The sequence below is a fragment of the Ceratotherium simum genome, chromosome 14, assembly GCF_057802395.1.
Source record: "Ceratotherium simum simum isolate JZ-2026a chromosome 14, ASM5780239v1, whole genome shotgun sequence".
Lineage (NCBI taxonomy): Eukaryota > Metazoa > Chordata > Mammalia > Perissodactyla > Rhinocerotidae > Ceratotherium > Ceratotherium simum.
In genome coordinates this window covers 22,547,594-22,566,878 of record NC_141913.1, presented here as the reverse complement: position 1 = coordinate 22,566,878, position 19,285 = coordinate 22,547,594, and the positions used below count along the sequence as shown (strand labels likewise).

Genomic DNA, 19,285 nt, shown 5'->3' with positions numbered 1-19,285 from the left:
TCAGTGCTTAGTGGAAGCTGCTAAGTTGCCTAGTTAGGATGAAGAGCGATGGGAAGAGAGGCGGCTGTGGAAGCCTTATGGAATACAGAATAGCAGGAGAGGAAAGGGGCTCCTGTGGGAGGAACAGAATGTTTTATATGTGAAATCAAAACCACTGCGCCTCAAAAGACTTGAAATGGAAACCTCAACGTTTGTTGGTTTCTATTTTATGAGAGGAGGAGGTTAGGAAGAACTCAGTTCTGTTTTTTATTGAGTTAATGAAAATGATCCTCCATCCAAGGTATGTTCCTTAGAAAAACTAGTAGTAAAAATACCTCCAGTAATTTCATGTACTTACTTGTTAATTTGGAGAGTGAGTACCCAGTAGACCAGGAACATCTTAGAAGTCCATGGTTTTTTAGTTTTGCATATCAAGGGGATACATGATAGAAGCTCAAAATAAGTTTGTTGAATTGTGTTTACAGATTTGCTCTCTTAAGAAATGTCAGTAAAGTAGATGACAGTAATAGGAGCTGACATTTATTGAGTGTGTAGGCACTGTACTCGATCCTTCACGTGTGCTATTTCGTCTGATGGATACGGCCACGTTGCGAGGCTGGCATTAGCATCTCCTTTTACAGATGAGGAAACTGAGGCACACAGGAGTTAAATAATTTCCCCAATAGACAGAAACTAGGATTCAGCTCCCTGCCCAGGCTGCTTAATTAACTCTTGTATTGTGCTATCTTGTCCCCCATGTTGACTATGTTGAAATTAAAAATAGTTTTAAAATACTTGAATAGTTGTTAAATTGCAATGATATGCTAAGTTGTAATGACATGCAAACATTTCCCAAAGAATATTAAAGAATTCAGTATATTACTCAAAAGCCAAAAGTTTAGACAATTTGATTTTCTTTGATTTACCAAAGGTAATAGGGTGACTTTATAATTTATCATCCAAACTGAAACTGAAAGGCGGTGATCTTAATAATTATGTGGTGATAACAGGAATAAACCGTACTGTCCCAAGTTATGCCATCACCCTACTGATTGTTTGTCTTACTTCATCTTTGAGGCAAAAAATATTAAAACAATTCTTCATGTTTTTGACCTTCTAGGGGGATTTCTCAATGTCAATGTAAGTGAAGTCAGTTTTGATGAAATTCATCGACTCTTCTCCAAGGATTTAGATATTGAGCCAGGAGGTCACTGGAGGCCTAAAGACTGTAAACCCAGGTGGAAGGTGAGGTAAATTTTTTCTTAAGTAATGGAACTATTCATATGCATTTGAGGAAAATTGTACTTGATTCAGAATATATAGTGACACACCTTTAAGTCTTGATCAGTTTAAGACATCAAAATTTTTAATTTAATGTATAGGTATTCACAGTTCACATGTGATTTAATAGTGTTACTTTTGAAGATGTAAGTCAACCTATGCATATACAAAATGTATGCTCATGTGTTCAGTCTCTGAGAAATCCTGGTAATAAACACCTCTCTTGAGATTGGCTTGGAAAACAGATTTTTTTCCTGTTCTGTTCTGTTTGGAAGAGAGGCTATGATCTCTGCCTCCTGTAGCTGTCCCTAATGATTACTGACCCCTGCAGGCATAGCCCCACCAAGTCCTGGACCCAGTGAGGGCTCATGGGGAGGGTATTATTATCCTGATTTCCAGTTGGGTCTAGCATTGGAGTTTTCAAGCTCTGATCCTCAAGAGTGCCCGAATTCTAAAGAGGCGGCTCAGGGGTCAATAGCACACGAAAAGGAGAACTTGGGACTCTTCACCTCTGCTTCAGAAGGCAGAGCACAAGCTTTTTATCTTTTTCATATGTCAGAATTCTACTTAATGTTTTGTTTGAGAAACTATAAAGGAGTAAGCCTGCTTCCTCTGCTTACAAAAACTTGAAAACCATAGTTTAGACCAGACTTGATCTCAATACTGTGAAATTGGTTAGTAAGTGCATATTTGTGTAATGTTATTATATTTGAGTAGGAAATAGCATTTACATAATGAGTGAAAACTACACATGATTAAATCAAATGTTATGTCCTAAAGGATTGTGACATAACCTTGATCTTGGAATGGTTTTCAATTTCTCTTTAAAAGTATTAGTATTCTGCTAAAATATTTATCTTTTGCTATAAAAAAAAATCGCTGCTGGGAAGTAGAGTTGTACGATGTTAAACTTACAATAAAAGCCCTCTGACTTAATTGGCCTTGAACTCTTTGTGTTTGGGGATGTGTATTATTTATATCTGTTTCCCTAACACAGACCTATTATTTTGTATAAGATAAACACTAAACCAAGTTTTGTTGAGTTTACGAGACTAATAAATGCCTTTTGGGCCTTGCTATAAATTATTAAATAAATGTTTGGATTTTTTGCTTCAGACAAGTTGTAAAGCTGCTTAATTAGATTCCAGTACAAATTTTGGGAAAACATTCTATTTTGCAATTGTCTTATGCTGTTTCCCAGATCAGAGTCAGTTAATAAATGAACTTTTTTGTATTTCATGATTGATTTTCCTCACATTTGCATATAAAATATGGCCCAATTTACTTAATTCCACTTTTTTTTGTTGTTGTTGTTGAGGAAGATTAGCCCTGAGCTAACATCTGTTGCCAGTCCTCCTCTTTGCTGAGGAAGGTTGGCTCTGGGCTAATATCTGTGCCCATCTTCCTCTACTTTTTATATGTGGGATGCCTGCCACAGCATGGCTTGATAACTAGTGTGTAGGTCCACGCCCGGGATCCGAACCTTTCGAACGCTGGGCCACTGAAGCAGAACGTGCAAACTTAACCACTATGCCACTGGCCAGCCCCTGTAATTCCACTTTTTAAAAATGTCCTGGGCAAATAAATTATTTTTCTTGCTTGGGTGGTAAGTATGTTTGTTGAATGCTAAAGGAAGAAAAAACATACTCGATCACAAGGACTGTGGGGTAGCATGGAGGTTGGTCCTTAGACGTATATTTGTGTAGAGTACAGCATTTACCTTAGGTTGCTCTGTGTGGTGTTAGTAGTAGAATAATTTGGGATCAGAAAAATTAAGTACTCTTGTCCTTTCTCCACTGGTCTCTATCAGGTGCTGGACTTTAAAATTTAAAGTTGGTTTTAAATTGGTTTTGCTTTCTTCTTCTCACTTTCTAAGAGAGAGGTATGTCACACATAAGTAGTTTCTACTTAGAGATTTTAGTAGACTATAAACTCCACGTGAATCAGTAGGTAACAGTATTGAAAGTGGAGTTCCTAGGAGCAAGCTAATTCAGGTATCTAAAACTTAGCTTAGTTTATTTAGGAACTATATGGTAATGCTGCTTACTACAGCTTTGCGCAAACCTTTCTCAGATTACGGTCTCTAGTTCTGAGCTATGCAGCTAAAGGTATGAGAGGAAATTTGGAGATCACTCAGAGGGGACCTTTGTTTGCCATAGTTAATTAATTAAATACACTCCCTCCCCCGCCTGTTTACAGTCTAATAATATTCCATTGTAATCTTGGAACAGAGTTGAGAGAGGGGTAAAAAGGAAATAACTAGATTTATGTTAAACATGTGCTACCAATTTGATTCTTAATATTTGAGATTCTTTTACTTTTTTTAAAAAAACCATCAAAAGTCCCCTGCCTTTCCATTCAGGGTTCAGGTGGAGGCCTGAACAACTTTGGTCTAAAACCTAAATAAAAACTTAAAGAACCAGGTAGCTGCTTGATGCTGTCATCTACTCAGAGGCCTGGAGTTCTATTTCTAGTCCAAGGTTCCTCAAGGATGGGTCTTAGCCACTTGTTTTGGAACTACCTGGGGTGTTTGGTAAAAGTGAAGACTCTTGAATTCAGCCCTCATACATTCTGATTCTATTGGTGGGAAGGGACAAGAACCTGCATTTTTTATCAAGTGCCTCCTGTTTGAGAAACTCCTATAGGCACTGGACATGAAGAGGGAGAGGAAGATGGCATAGGAGAACAAGAGTTTGGTAGCTTCTACTTTGTTCCATCTTAGTGGTAGATAGCTAGTGCACCCTTAAAGTAGGCAAGTCTGAAGCCATGTCATTTAGGGATGCTGGAGCTGGCAGCGTGCTTCAGGTTTGAAAGTAGGACTCAAACTTGGTGGGGGAAATTGATATAGTAAACACTTTTCTTGCTAATTGCCTCATGGTGAGTATAGGAGAAAATAAGGAAGAAAAATGGGTGCATAAATTCAGTAAGATTAGTGGTTTTAAAGTGGGAACAAACTGAATGGGATAATTGTACTTGAACAGGAGCTAGTGAGGAAAGATTTGTGAAGATGAAGGGTTGTTTTTCAGAAGATAATGACCAAATGTTCTCTCTCCGCTGGAGATGCATTAACAGGAGAGTGGCTCAAGCAGCAAATTAGGGTACATATAAGAAAGACTGTTCTGAAACAAAGGCTGTTAAATCTTGAAATAAATTATCACAGAACACTGAGATCTTTTTTAGAGAATAGATTGTAAACTTTTGAGAGTGTCATTCCACAGCCACAAGAAGGGATATGCCAAATGAAATTTTCAGGTACTGTTTAGCTTTGTTTTAATAAAAACTTTAGGCATATCATTTAAAATCTCTGTCTCATTAAAATGTGGACATTTATTTGCTATTAAAATGACAGTTTTGCTTATTTGAATTTGCCAAGACACTGGTAATTTCTTTCTCTTATAATATTCTGAGTTTCCTTATAAGATTAAAAAACAAACAAACTGTTGGTATTTTGAATGCTTCATTGAATAAATTACCGTATTAGCGGCTGTGAGTTTGCCTTTGTTTATTCTTATATGTTCAGCTCATCACTTGGCCTAATTGTACAGTCATGTGTCACTTAACAACAGGGATATGTTCTGAGAAGTGTGTCATTAGGCGGTTTCATCATTGTTTGAACATCATAGAGTGTTCTTACACAAACCTAGATGGTATAGCCTGCTACACACCTAGGCTATATGGTACTAATCTTGTGGGACCACTGTCATATATGCGATCCGTTGTTGACCAAAACGTTGTTATGTGTCACATGACTGTATTTAATTAATATGGACTGTCTTTAATATGGACTCTGCAACTATTTAATAGCTTCTTCCCTTAAATATCTTTAATTCACCTTAACTGCTTTTATAGCCTATTTACATTATGTCATAGGCAGCCAACTTGTGGCCAAATTCAAAACCAAGAAGGGCAAGCTCCACCCTTGTTTCTGTTAGAAGTCATCCCATTGAGAGACTTTAGATAAGGTGCATGGTAAGGGTCTGTACTCCTCATTGAACTCTTTTCTCTCCTTTTACTTTTCATAGCAGTTTCCCATCCTAAGAGTAAACTGAGGGGTCTCTGAACTGCTTTGGGAGTTGTATTGATTTGGAAATTCCCTGAATATGCCAACAGTTGATACTGAGGTCTATCAGCAAGTCCCCGGTCAGTAGGGAGTGTCCAGCACCAATAGTGGCCATCATGTGGGGTATGGAGGGACTTTCAGATGTGGGTTCAGCATTGCTCTGGCAGCCTGTGGTCCTCCGATTCATAAGCCAAGAGGTACCTTATGGGGCAAACCAAGAGGGAATGAGGTCCAAAGTGGCGCTCACAGGGGCACCAGAACCTTTTCAGTTCCTCCCACTTACCAAGTGTAAAATAATGTAAACTTGAAACTATCCAGCCTCATAGTAGCCGTTCTCTCTTTCTTTTTCTGCTATCCCATCAACAGTAAGGGAAAATTAGTGGTGGAGTTTCTAGTTAGACATGTTCTATTTTACTAAATCATCTTTTGTTCTCTTTTTAAATAAAACTATTTTAATAATTTAAAAATTTCTCTCATTTATGATCCTGGTAATGTAAAATACACAGGTAAATATTACTATTTTCTCTTGACTATATCTAATGTCATGTCCTGATTGTACAAGTAGGATTGGTCCTGAACCTATGCAGCCTCACTTATTTGCATTTATTCATTCATTCATTGCTAAAATTTATTTGGTAGAGGTGAAATTTTAATAAATCCCAGATTTAATGTTCTTCCGTATTTGTCTATTATAACCCGTTTAGATTGTATTTAAAAATCCAGAATATAGAGTGATACATAAATATTTTAATTAGATATAGTTTGACTGTTATGTTCTTTGAAAATCTAATGATTTTGAATTTATAATCTGTAGAAAACTTCTTTTAATTTCAATTTTTATTAGAAAAGTCACAATTATAGTAAAGCCAGCTTACCTCAGAAATTGCTGAGAAAAGTAGTGTTTAGGAAACATTTTAGCTTTTCCAAGGGCAAACTCTGAATTGTAAGGTGGCTTAGCTTGTGTGACAAAGTTTGGATCCAGGAAATAGAGGATTTGAGTAGATGATAATTGATATTTATTTATTTATTCCCATATTATATTAACACATTTTATATAGATGGTGTTGTTTCTTTTTTTTTTTTTTGGTGAGGGAGATCAGCCCTGAGCTAACATCCATGCTAATCCTCCTCTTTTTGCTGAGGAAGACCAGCTCTGAGCTAACATCTATTGCCAATCCTCTTCCTTTTTTTTTTTCCCCCCAAAGCCCCAGTAGATAGTTGTATGTCATAGTTGCACATCCTTCTAGTTGCTGTATGTGGGACATGGCCGCAGCGTGGCCGGAGAAGCAGTGCGTCGGTGCGCGCCCGGGATCCGAACTCTGGCCGCCAGTAGTGGAGCGCGTGCACTTAACCGCTAAGCCATGGGGCCGGCCCTAGATGGTGTTTTTTAGTCTTGATTTTGAGAGTTCTAATAAATGTTTTTTTCCTATTAGAAGAAAGATTGATCTACTGAGAAACCATTTAATTTTCATATATGTGTTTTTTCTTTTATTTTTTGGATTATGTAAGAATAAGTTTCTTTGGTTTATAAAGGACAAATTTCCGTTTTCTGTGTTGCTTACATGATCTTTTTTGTTAAGCTTAACATTTTAACATAATTTTATCAATTTTAGTTTACACTGAATATTATCCTACTGCTGAAATAAACATAAAATGTAGCAAAAATTTAATAGTGCATTTTGATTAAATGAAAAGTATTATATTAGTATAGTTATGAAACTTGATGTATGTTCCATGATACATTTGTTATATTTCTTGAAAATATCTCTAGGCCAGATAAGCCATGTGTAGGATAATAGATATTCAAGTGGAATCTCTTTTAAATTCAATTTAAACACCATAAGTTATTATTTGTGATCTACTTTAAAACCTAAAAGTTACTCTTGCCATGTCCCTCTCCCTCACTCCTCATATCCCATCCATAAACAAATTCTGTTAATTTACCTCTTAAATGTTTCAAAAATCCACGTCTTGTCTCTTCTCCACCCACACCTCAGTTCAAGCTACCATTACCTCTTGTCTTGACTATTGCATTAATTTCCTAACCAGCTCTCTGAGTTCATTTTTGGTTTTCTCCGATCTACTCTCCATAATAGTCTTTGCCATCACCAAATTTGATTTTATCACTCTTTTAAAATCTTTCAGTGACTTCCCATAGTGTTCATGGGATAAAGACCACAATCCTTAGAACGACCCTCAGAGCCCATTTATATCGCCCAGGTTCATAAGACCATAAGTAGCATGAAGGAAAGGGCCATATCGTTAGTGCTTGCGGTTGTATCTCTGGTGAGAAAACTCGTAAGGGTATGACTTTAAAACCATCAGGAATTTTTAAGGATCAGTTTTCATCTTTACCTCTAGGACTTGCTGCATTATATTATTTACATATGTGACTGTTTTGTTTTAAAGGTGGCAGTTCTCATTCCTTTCCGTAATCGCCATGAACATCTTCCAATTTTTTTCTTGCATCTGATTCCAATGCTCCAGAAACAGCGGCTAGAATTTGCCTTTTATGTCATTGAACAGGTGAGAATATTTTTCAGAATAGTAACTAAGTATACTACAACTTCATAAACTCTTAGATATCATTTGATTAAAAGGTTTGTTAAAAAATGTTTTGCTTAAGCTGAATCAGGTAACTCAAATCTTTGGTTTTATGTTTAGGTAAAATAACATTTTGGATCAAGCCTGTTAGTGGCATACAGTAGTCTCTCCTTATCCGCAGTTTCACTTTCTGCATTTTCAGTTACCCACGGTCAACTGCAGTCCAAAAATATTAAATGGAAAATTCCAGAAATAAACGATTCATAAGTTTTAAATTGCATGCTGTTCTGAGTATCGTGATGAAATCTTGCACCATCTCGGTTATCAGATTGACTTACTGGTATTGCAGTGCTTCTGTTAAAGTCACCCTTATTTTACTTAATAATGGCCCGAAAGCACAAGAGTAGTGATGCTGGCAATTCAGATATGCCAAAGACAAACCATAAAGTGCTGCCTTTAAGTGAAAAGGTGAAAGTTCTTGACTTAATAAGGAAAGAAAAAAAATCATATGCTGAGGTTGCTAAAATCTACAGTAACTTTTATTATAGTATATTGTTATAATTGTTCTATGTTATTATTTATTTTTGTTAATCTCTTACTGTGCCTAATTTATAAATTAAACTCTATCATAGGTATGTGTGTATAGGAAAAAATATATATATACAGGGTTCGGTACTATCCTCGGTTTCAGGCATCCACTGGGGTCTTGGATAAGGGGGGGACTACTGTATACCACATTTTGTTAATCTGTGTATCAGTTGACGTGTTCCTATCATGTTTAATCATCTTATGTCTTACCTATTAAAGTGAAATATTTTTCTCCAGTTATTCTTCATAGTATCAGCTAATTTTTTTCTCAGTATTTCATATGCACAATTTCTTTCAGTCTAATTTCAACGCTTTGGAGAGATTTTCCATACTTCTATTTTTTTCCCCACTTCTGTCGTTACCTAGTTTTACATTTAAGATGTTATCTTTAATTTCTTTCTTGGTCTTTTCTCCGCCCCACCTCCCAAACACTAGGAAACTTGCTGAATTGTATCACTGATTTCTACAGAGCATTTCTAAAATGGTGCATTTTGTTCATGTTTCAAATACATTGTTATTTGGATACTTTTGGTTTTGACATTGATGACCTCATTTTATCCTGATTGTTCCTTCTTTTTACTCACGCTAAATTTGACTAAAAATGTATTTCCTTATTTATCAGTAGACAGAAAGTGACCCAGCTTATATTACTAGATGCTTCTTTTTTTTTTTTTTGGTAGAAAAGATTGTTATATTCAGTGTGTTTTCCCAGCTCCTTTGTGGCTTATTCTAGATCTGCTCTTTATTATTTATTTTTTTAAATTTCTCACTCTTAGCTGTTTGCCTCTATTTCCCCCCCTGGAAATACTTGGTATTTGATATAACTTCTTGGTACGTAAATCACCCTTTTAAGGTTTGTTCCCTATGCAGATAATGATGTATATAGTGCATGTGTACTTTTTACTGAAACAACCTATACTGTGCAAATTGACTTTTTTTACCTGATAAATCAAAATTTTTAGCTACTTTCATGATAGCCATAGTTGTAAACTTCTAGGTCATTTTTACCAACTGTTAGTTCCTTTTTTAAAACTTCAATCTCTGTAATGCGTTGGGAGGTGAGATGTCTCCCTCTGTGGTTTTAAAGGCGTATTCTCCTGAAAGTCCAGCACCATTGAATTATTTTGTGTATCTGATGAAGAAATCTTTGCAAAGCAACTAAGATCCATATTTTATAAACCTCTTAAGTCTGAATGTCAGCCTTGATCGATATTAAATCAGGCCCGTGTATTTGATAGTGAGTGATTTTGAGCTAGTAACGTCTTCACCGCATATGAAATAGAAGAGTAATTTTTCTGCTGGACTGGTGCCCAGAAGTGCTGAGCAGTTGAAGAACAGCTCAGAACTCCTGGTTAAATATGGAAGATTGTACCCACATTTACCTCTTCTCCTTTCTAAACGCCTAAAATGAGAATGAAAGAAAAAACTTTAAAAAAGTTATTAAACTACAAGGACAAAGAGACGGAAGTGGTTGAGAGATTTCGACACGTTTCTGGAAGTCAGGAAGCAGATGGAGCGCTGGCACCTCTCGTTGCAGAGCAGAGGATGTTTAAACCCACGTGCTCATCGAGGGTCATTGTGACAAGGATTGAGTCAATTTGCTGGACAAACCCTGCAAATCTCAGCATTTGGAAGATGTCACAGAAGATGGACTGAAGCACTGGGCTCAAGGAGGGGGGGGATTGTTTGAAAGTTTGATTACAAAACAATCAAATCCCCGGTTCCTCATCTTTGCTTGTGTTGCCAAGTGATGGCTGTGTTCTATCTTGTAGAGAATGAAAAGTTTATCCTCTGGAGAAACCACAGTAGAGAAGGGTCCTGACTGTGCTGACACAGCTCTGCTGTGGGGCCTCAGAACAGAGTGGGGAGTAATCCGCGTGCTGACCCGAGGGACCCTCAGGCCTTTGCCCTGTCTGGCTTTTTGGAGCCAACAGTTTGGTACGAATCTCTCCAGCCTCCAGCTGAGGCAGAGCGTGAGTGATGTCTTCAATAGAGAAACAGATTAGCCCCAGGAAAAAGATGCTCAATCTGATATTTGGAAGTCTTTATAGCAAAAGGCCAGCTCATCACTTTATCACCTCCACGAAGCCCACTTGGCATTCATTCAACAAAGGGGATACAGCAGTGAACAAACCAGGTGAGGCGCCTCCCGTTCTTGTGAGGAGAGACAGGTAGTAAATACTTGTGCGGCATGTCAGGTGGTGCTCAGGGCTAAGAGTTGTGGCACAGAGAGCAATAAAGGCAGGGAGATGTACCCTTTTATACAGAGTGTTCAGGGAAGGCCTCTCAGAGGAGGTGAGGTCAGAGCAGCCCTGAATGATGTGAAGGAGCAAGCCGTGCTGATGTTGGGGGGATGTGCATTCCAGACAAGGCAGGAGAGTGATGTTGGGGGGATGTGCTTTCCAGACAAGGCAAGAGAGTATGTGGTGTGTTTGTACAACGCAGTTAGTATTGCTAGAGTGATGAGTGGAGGAGAATGTTAGGGAGGAAATCAGAGAGGGGGTGAGAAGCAGATAGTGAGGGACCTGACAGGCTGAGGTGAGGACTTGCACTATCCTGCTTGAGGTTGGAAGACACTGGCGGGTTTCGAGTAGAGGAATGACGTGTTCTAACTGAAGTTTTAAAAACTGTGCAGAGAACAGACTCAGTGGGACAAGGGCTGAAACAAGAACAGTTAGAAAGCTTTTGCATTTGTCCAGGTAGGAGAAGATGTTGACTTGGGCTGCTGGGGTAGTGGAGAAAGAGGTGAGCAGTGGTTGGCTTTGGGCTACATTGGGTTTAAAAGTGGTATTATTTGCTGATGAATCGGATGTGCATTGTGAGCAATGAAGAACAGTTAAGGCTGATGCCAGGGTTTTTGTCTTGCGCAAAGGTGTTGCCGTTTTCTGAGCTATGGACTTATAGAACACTGGGGAAGAGGAACGGAGCTTTTGTGTTTTGTTTTAGTTTGCTTTAGGGATTTGCTTGTGCACGTGTGTGTGTGGTGTATGTGTTTGAGTCAAGAGTGATATGTCACTGTCCTCACGTGCATATGTGAGGATTACCCTCAGCATTTTAGTGCCTTACTCTCAAACATGGATGGGCAGCCAAGGGTTCCCAGATTTTGAAGACAGCCTCCACAAGGGGACACAAAACCAGTCCTAAAAGGGATTGTAGAAAATACAGACATTGGAGGGACTGCAGGAAATCTTAAAAAGAGAAAAGAAAAAAGAAATGAACAACAACAAAAACTCATAATATCCACAGAGTGAAGGAAAGATAATGAATCTGTGAAACAAAAACAGGACACCATAGAGAAAGAATATTCAGAACAAGAAAGTTATTGAAAAGGAAGATGTGGTAACTAAAACACAACTTTCAATAGGACAGCTGCTAGAAGATAAACTTAAGAAAATAACTCCTAAAATAGAACCAAAACATAAGAAATTAAGATCAGTCTAAGAGTACCATTATGTCACGGGCGTAACCAGCCTCCAAGATGGCCCCCAGGGATCCTCGCCTGCTTGTAAGCAGGCCCTTGTGTGGTCTCCTCCTGCAAGGACTAAGGGCTGACTTGCGTGGGCACCCAAACTGCAGAGTCACACAGTATGTGACTTTTGAGACTAGGTCATAAAAGACATTACTGGTTCCGCCTTGGTCTCTTGGATCACTCACTCTTGGGCAAGCCAGCTGCCATGTCACGAGGACACTTAAGCAGCCCTGTGGAGAGGAGCCCACTTGCCAGCATCATCTCGCCAGCCGTGTGAGTGAGCCAGCTTGGAAGTGGATCTTCCAGCTGAGGCCCAGACATCGTGGAGCAGAGATGAAGCATCTCTACTGTTCTGTCAGAATTCCCTATCCACAGATGCGGTGAGCGTAATAAATGGCTATTGGTTTTTTAGCCACTAAGTTGTGCTGTGATTTGTTACATATCAATCAATGACTAATACATTCACTAATCAGGGTTCTGGAAAAATAATAGCAGAAAAGAATTTTGGGGTGTGGGGGAAAGTGACCAAAGAAATAGTATTAAGAAAATTTCCCAGAAGCAAAGATGTGAGTCTTCAGATTAAAGGGGCCCACATGTAGACATGAATAAAATATAGATCTACCATGAAGCATATTATTTTGAAATTTTATAATACAAATTAAAAAGAGAAGATATCAAAAAGGTTCTGTAGGAAAAATTAACCAGTGATTATGTGTCAGAATCATATGAACCTTCTCAGTAGTGCTGATAGCTGGAAGATTATGGAGCCATGCCTTTAAAGTTCTAGGGGAAAGTAATTTTTAACATAGATTTTTTACTGAGCCAAAATGTCAATTAAATGTGAGAGGATACTGATGGCATTTCAGTCATTCATTGACTAAAAACATATATATATATTTTTTTGATGAAATATTTTTATATTATATATATGTGTTTTTTTCATGAACCCTTACTTAGGAAGCTGCTGAAGGGTGTGTCTCAGCCAATTGAGAAGGCCAAGTAAAAGACATGGATGATGTAGGGGCTGAAAGATAAGTCCCAGCATGATAGTTGCACATGGTCAGACCAGTCCAGACTGGAGCAAGAATCAAGGGCAGTGGGAGTGGGAGTTGGGCTTAGGGGGGTGAGGAAAGAATTGATAGATGATTTGATGTGTTCAAATGATTACATCAGTTATTAATAAGTGTAGGACATATCTGTTGGGGCATTTGTACAAAGTAATAATAGTTATATAGAAAACTAAGAAAACGAGAGTTATTAATCCCAGGTTGAGAAAGAAAACAATTCCAATTCACTCAGCACTCAAGAAATATTTATGCAGTCTTAATAATGTAAACACTATTGATTTAACAGAAAATTATGATGTAACTATATTGAGAGAGTGAGTGGAGAGGCAGTGAGTGTGGTGGTATAAGTCCTCAGTGACCATGATAAAAAGTCAGTGACAGTGTCTAAAGTTCATGAAGCAAAGAAATAGCAGAACTCTTGTTACCTTGAAATGTGGAGATTAGTACCAGAATAAACTGCCAGAAGAGCTGCAATGTGTTGCTTTTGGGGGATGAAGATGGGTTAGACATAGAACTTCTTATTTTTATTATAAGCCGTTAAGTATTATGTCCACATTTAATAAAAACAATCTTTCAAAACCTTAGAGGAAAGTAGTTTGTTAAAGCTGATGTTGATGTATCATGAGTAACATTATAATTTAACCCCCTTCTCTTTTTATTCTCTCCATTTCACTGGAGAAGAAAGAAGCCGTAAAAAGGAAAATGATCTCTGTTACCTCAAGTTAATGCAGGACCCAGAACTAAAAATTAGTAATATTTTGCTCTTGAGGCAGCACTCTGGTGATGACTACATTGTGTATCTCATTTGCTTCTGTCATGATCCTTTTTTATTTTATATTTTGGAAATGATTTTGAGAAATGTTGCGAAGGCGTAGGTAAATGCTCTTTAGTTTTCTTTGGATACAGAATGAAACCTTTTTATTGCCAATGTACCTTAAGATAATTTCGCTCGTCAATGAAAGGAAGTGGTTATAATATAGGAAGTTGGGTGCTGTGTAATAAGTTCACGTTTTTCTGTTCCTTAAAATGCTCTTGGTGTTTTTCATAAGCAAGAATAATAAAAATAGGAACTGTTGTTGCCCAGTCACTTTCATGTATTTTCCCTAGTAATAAAGTAAAATGGTTGTAATAAAGGAAGTTGGATTTTGTGTAATAAGTTCCAATTGTTTTTGTCTCTAAAAATGTCCTTGTCTTTATTATAAGCATTAGTAATACGAAGTTAGCCCTCCAGGCTGCTTATATATGGGGAGAGTTACTGCTTGTTGAGTCACTTTCAGTTTCCTGCTGCTTTTAGTCTTGATAGCATATGGAAATCTTCACTAAAAAATACAACCTATATTATTTTTAATGGCTTTATTTTTTTTCTGGACATAAATCTATATCCTGATGTATTTGCAGTACAACAGAAGCATGAATTACATCATCCTATAAATGTGATGATCTGCCAATGGACTAGATAAAAACAATGTTTTCTTGTATGTTACCAAAGTATAGAATAATGTAGTAAGTCAATTTAAACAGTATATTTGAAAATCCTGAAGTATGTTTATTATTTTATTTATTTGATTTGGATATATTTATTATTCTTATTTGACCATGGTTTAACAAGTTAGAAAAATAGAAAAAGTCAAATGACCAAGTCTGAGTACATGTCCATTTCTCTCTGTGAAGACTGGTACACAACCTTTTAACCGTGCAATGCTCTTCAATGTGGGCTTCAAAGAGGCCATGAAAGATAGTGTCTGGGACTGTATCATCTTCCATGATGTGGATCATCTACCCGAAAATGACAGAAACTATTACGGATGTGGAGAAATGCCACGTCATTTTGCAGCAAAGCTGGATAAATACATGTATATGTAAGTAATGTGCAATTTTCCTGATATCGTACAGTACACTAGCAAAATCATGGCATTGAAATGGTACAGCATTATGTGCCTGGTTCTGAGAGGGCTCAAGAGCCTAAAGAGTTTCTTTAACTCCAGCCCATCCTCTGCGGGACCCAGGAAGTAGACTCCCTTGTGGTCCATCTAGGTACTTCCTCACACAGAGGTTTGAGTGTGGGGTGGTCGAAGAGAGAGCCTGGTTTCTACAGTCATGCAAATGTGGATTTAACTTCTGGTTTTCACACTTAACAGCTGTAGGACTTGGTTATCTTAGGACTTGTATCTGAACATCGGTTTCCTTGTTCATGGGAGTAGTAGAGCCCATGCACAGGGCTGCTGTGAGATATACTGGGCCTGCCCCGTGTAGGTACATAGCACATGTTGGCTCCCTTCTGCTTCCCCTCCCAACAGTGATGGTTCAGTGCAGTGTAGGCCCTCTCTTCTGCTGTATCTTCTTCCTAAGCTACGGATTTCTTGACTTGCCTTTAATAAGAAACAAACTTTTTCGTTCTCTGTTTGGAGATACCTTGAAATGTAAACAGTCATTGGAGCTGTGACAGTAACTTAAATTGACATTAAAGCACGCAGGTCTAATTTGGGAAAGAGATCACAGTTTTCATTGGCTAATGGAAGTGGAGAGAAGAGAAAATAGCCTGGAGCAGGGGGGATGTTGCCTACATCACAGTTTTGCCTGCTGCCTGACCTACAGAGAGAGGTAAACAGTATCAGTGACACGACCAGGTGAATCAGCACTAAAACAAGAAACAATGCCTTTAAAAATTTTTTTTTCTTTTGCTAGTTGTTGTCATCATTAGAAAACCTTTTCTTTACTACCACAGTATCTGAACTGCAAGTCTGGCGTTACTTTCAGAAGGTCACCCAGGTTCAGGATCTGATTCTTAGCACTTGTAGAAACTCAGTTTTGGTCAGCCTCCTAGAGTCAAATTAAATTTAGGGTAATTGATTTTCACTAAAAAATATCATAAAGATCTTATAAATTAAGAATTCTAGGGCCGGCCCTGTGGCTTAGTGGTTAAGTGCGCGCGCTCCGCCACTGGCGGCCCGGGTTCGGATCCCGGGCGCTCACTGACGCACCGCTTCTCTGGCCATGGTGAGGCTGTGTCCCACATACAGCAACTAGAAGGATGTGCAACTGTGACGTACAACTATCTGCTGGGGCTTTGGGGAAAAAAAGGAGGAGGATTGGCAGTGGTTGTTAGCTCAGAGCTGGTCTTCCTCAACAAAAAGAGGAGGATTAGCATGGATGTTAGCTCAGGGCTGATCTTCCTCACAAAAAAAAAAATTAAAATTAAAAAAATAAATAAAAGTCATGGTAACTTAAAAAAAAAAGAATTCTAGATTAATATTTTTGCTTAAAAATATTAATTTCTAATGAATAAACCATTCATATCTACCTAGACTAATCCCAGGGTCAGTAGGGTATCTTAGAAGTTTGACTAGAAGTTAGAATGTAGCTTAGGGAGAATGGCAGCAGATCAAGGAATGGGCCGGACAGTGCGTAAACTTCAGGGATGAGGCCTGATGAAGCATCCTTCCCCACAATGGTGTCCACACCCTGATGGCTGCTGACCAGAAAGTTCAGGTCTCCAGATTAGTGTCTTTCTCCCTTTGGACAGTGTAAGAGAAATACTACTAGTAGTGATTTTTGCTTGTCAAGCTTCAATTTTCTGTTCTTTAGTTTATCTATTATACCTTCATTTTATCTAACCTTTTTCAATTCTGGTTAAAGTGCAATCAGTTGTTTCCACTTAAGCAGAACAATAAATGGAATTAATGTTCTTGCCAATTTATACATTTTAGTGAATACACACACACACACACACACACACACACACACACACACACACTCTTATCTGTATCTACCCATCTACTGATCTCAGGTTTCTCTCAAACCAGTAGCCAGGGCAAGAATAATCCAACCAGTGTGGGAATCATAACAGTGCCATGAATGCTTATTGGCTTATTGAACCCCATCCGGTGTTATTACTAGAATCCTAACTTCCCAAGTGTGAGCCTCTTGAGGTCTCCTGGGACGCTGTGCTTGTCTTTGGGGTCAGTATTGCTGTTACTCTCTTGGGGTGCCTTTGGCCTAGGGTGGGGCCAAGATTACTTTCTCTTGCAACCCGAGAATTCCGTGCAGGAGCTGAGCTGCTTCTCCCATCTTCTGTGGCCACACAAGATCCCAGCTGACAAACAGCACTTCTTCCTTACAGGGAACGAGGGAGAGTCTCTACAACAAAAAAGGGAGATCTGCTCCCTCTCTTTCTCTGAGGCAGCTTTGCATAGTCCCGGCCGCATTTCCCTCAGCTTGATTTTCAGATGCTGCGTGGGATCGTGTTTTCTCTGCTTGCCCTCCACATTGGCCTGGCCCCTTTAGGGGCTCTGGCCCGCTACTCCCCAATAGCACATTTGGGGCCACAGAAATTTATTCAGGACTGCAAATCTAGGGACGCTACCTCGACATCCAGAAAACCAGTCTATATCTAAACGAATTACTTAGTTGTACAAATTCCTCGGATTATTTGTTAAGGAAAGGTAAAGAAAATAAAATCCAAATTTTAAAAATATAGTCACTTCTCAGAGAAAGACAAGTACTGTGTGGAATCGGGGGGGGAAAAAAAAAAAACCAAACTCATAGATACAGAGCAGATTGGGAGTTGCCAGAGGTGGGGGCCAGGGGGTCGGTAAAATGGGTGAAAGAGGTCAAAAGGTACCAACTTCCAGTTATAAGATAAATAAGCCCTGGGGATGTAATGCCCCGCATGGTGACTATAGTTAATAATACCATATTGCATATTTGAAAGTAGTTAGGAGAGTAGATCTTAAAAGCTCTCATCACAAGAAAAAAAGATTTTCTATGTAGGGTGATGGATTTTAACAACTTATTTTGGTAATTATTTCACAATATATACATATCAAATCACTATGTTGTATACCTAAAACTACTACAATGTTGTATGTCAATTATATCTCAATAAAAAAGGTCATTTCTCTAAATATTAGTGCATTAAAAATAAATACATTTGTAAATATCTGTGAGTATTTGAGGAGTATAATCCAAACATATGATCATTATAGGAATAGGCAGTTAGTCATTTCAAAATTAAATGCTAGGCTTGTCTTTAGTAATTTATATCTGACTATATAATAAATAAGACATGTATAATTAAGTTCAACTAATTTAGAAAATTTTGTTAGCAACATCTAACACTTCATTGACAGCTGTTGATGTATTTAATCAAGTTTACTTTGGCGTGAAAATACACAATTTTTGAACACTGGGTTTTGAGCCTTATAAAGTAACAATACTAAATATTAAATTTCACTTACCACAAGTGTTTTATTTTGTGTTTTACGTAACACATTTAAATGTACTTGTTCCACTAGAATATAAAAATGTTTTGTTTCTTGGTGTACTTTACGTTTCCCAGAATATGATTTAATCAGCATAATTGTTTATATGGTAAATGGGGGTTTATTTTGTCAAGCACATAAAAGACTGAAAACTTGATTTCATGTGGCAAACTGTTTTGATTTTATTTTTAGAATGCTATATTCTGCTTTCTTTTTTAGTCTTCCATATAAAGAGTTTTTTGGTGGTGTAAGTGGACTGACAGTGCAACAATTTAGAAAGATTAATGGTTTTCCTAACGCCTTCTGGGGATGGGGAGGAGAAGATGATGACCTTTGGAATAGGTATGTTGAGGTACAAATTGCTTAACAACAGAATTTCTATGAATTTCCTTTCTATTAGGTAAATTACTGTACTTAGCTATTTCAAGGAAAGATTCTTTGGGATGGAAAATTTTTGAGGTTCCTAAATCTTATTTTGTGTTTCTCCCTTTTTTCATTAAGAGTGCCTTCTGAAATTATTGACAACACATACATTAGAGCATTCTTTTGTGTTTTAAATTGAACTCACATAATCAGTTTTGATGTCAGATTTTATTTATGTTTTCATTTCCATATATTGTATTGTAGAGTTCACTATGCTGGATATAATGTAACAAGACCCGAGGGAGACTTAGGAAAATACAAGTCTATTCCTCATCATCATCGAGGTGAAGTCCAGTTTTTAGGACGGTAAGTTTAACAGCATCTTCAGATACCAAAGTTTCAGAATTATTTAATGTATGAAAGATTTTAAAAAATACATTGTACCCCTAAAAAAGCCTTCTGAAGAGAATTTTCTGTTGGTATAATTTTTCTTTATAGAAGTAAAGCATTGTTTGTGCTTGTTTCGAAAAGATATACATATATCTACATACATACATGTGTATTTGTTATATTAAAGAACCCAGTTAACTATTTATATAAAAAGTGTTTCCTTAACATAAAACATAATACATTTTATTTCTTAAGGATGTCTAAGTTGTAAGAGTGCAAACTA

General features: G+C 37.7%; 1 protein-coding gene across 4 annotated transcripts in view; it reads left to right on the top strand.

Annotated features, from left to right (window-relative positions):
* B4GALT6 (beta-1,4-galactosyltransferase 6) overlaps window positions 1–19,285 on the top strand; it is a 61,430-nt gene that overhangs the window by 38,376 nt on the left and 3,769 nt on the right. For all 4 annotated transcript variants that reach the window (XM_087439105.1, XM_004422422.3, XM_087439106.1 and 1 more), the window contains 5 exons: window positions 1,100–1,224; window positions 7,730–7,846; window positions 14,660–14,847; window positions 18,469–18,591; window positions 18,877–18,978. In XM_087439105.1, the coding sequence (XP_087295231.1) occupies window positions 1,100–1,224; window positions 7,730–7,846; window positions 14,660–14,847; window positions 18,469–18,591; window positions 18,877–18,978 (655 nt within the window). The remainder of the gene's footprint in view (window positions 1–1,099; window positions 1,225–7,729; window positions 7,847–14,659; window positions 14,848–18,468; window positions 18,592–18,876; window positions 18,979–19,285) is intronic.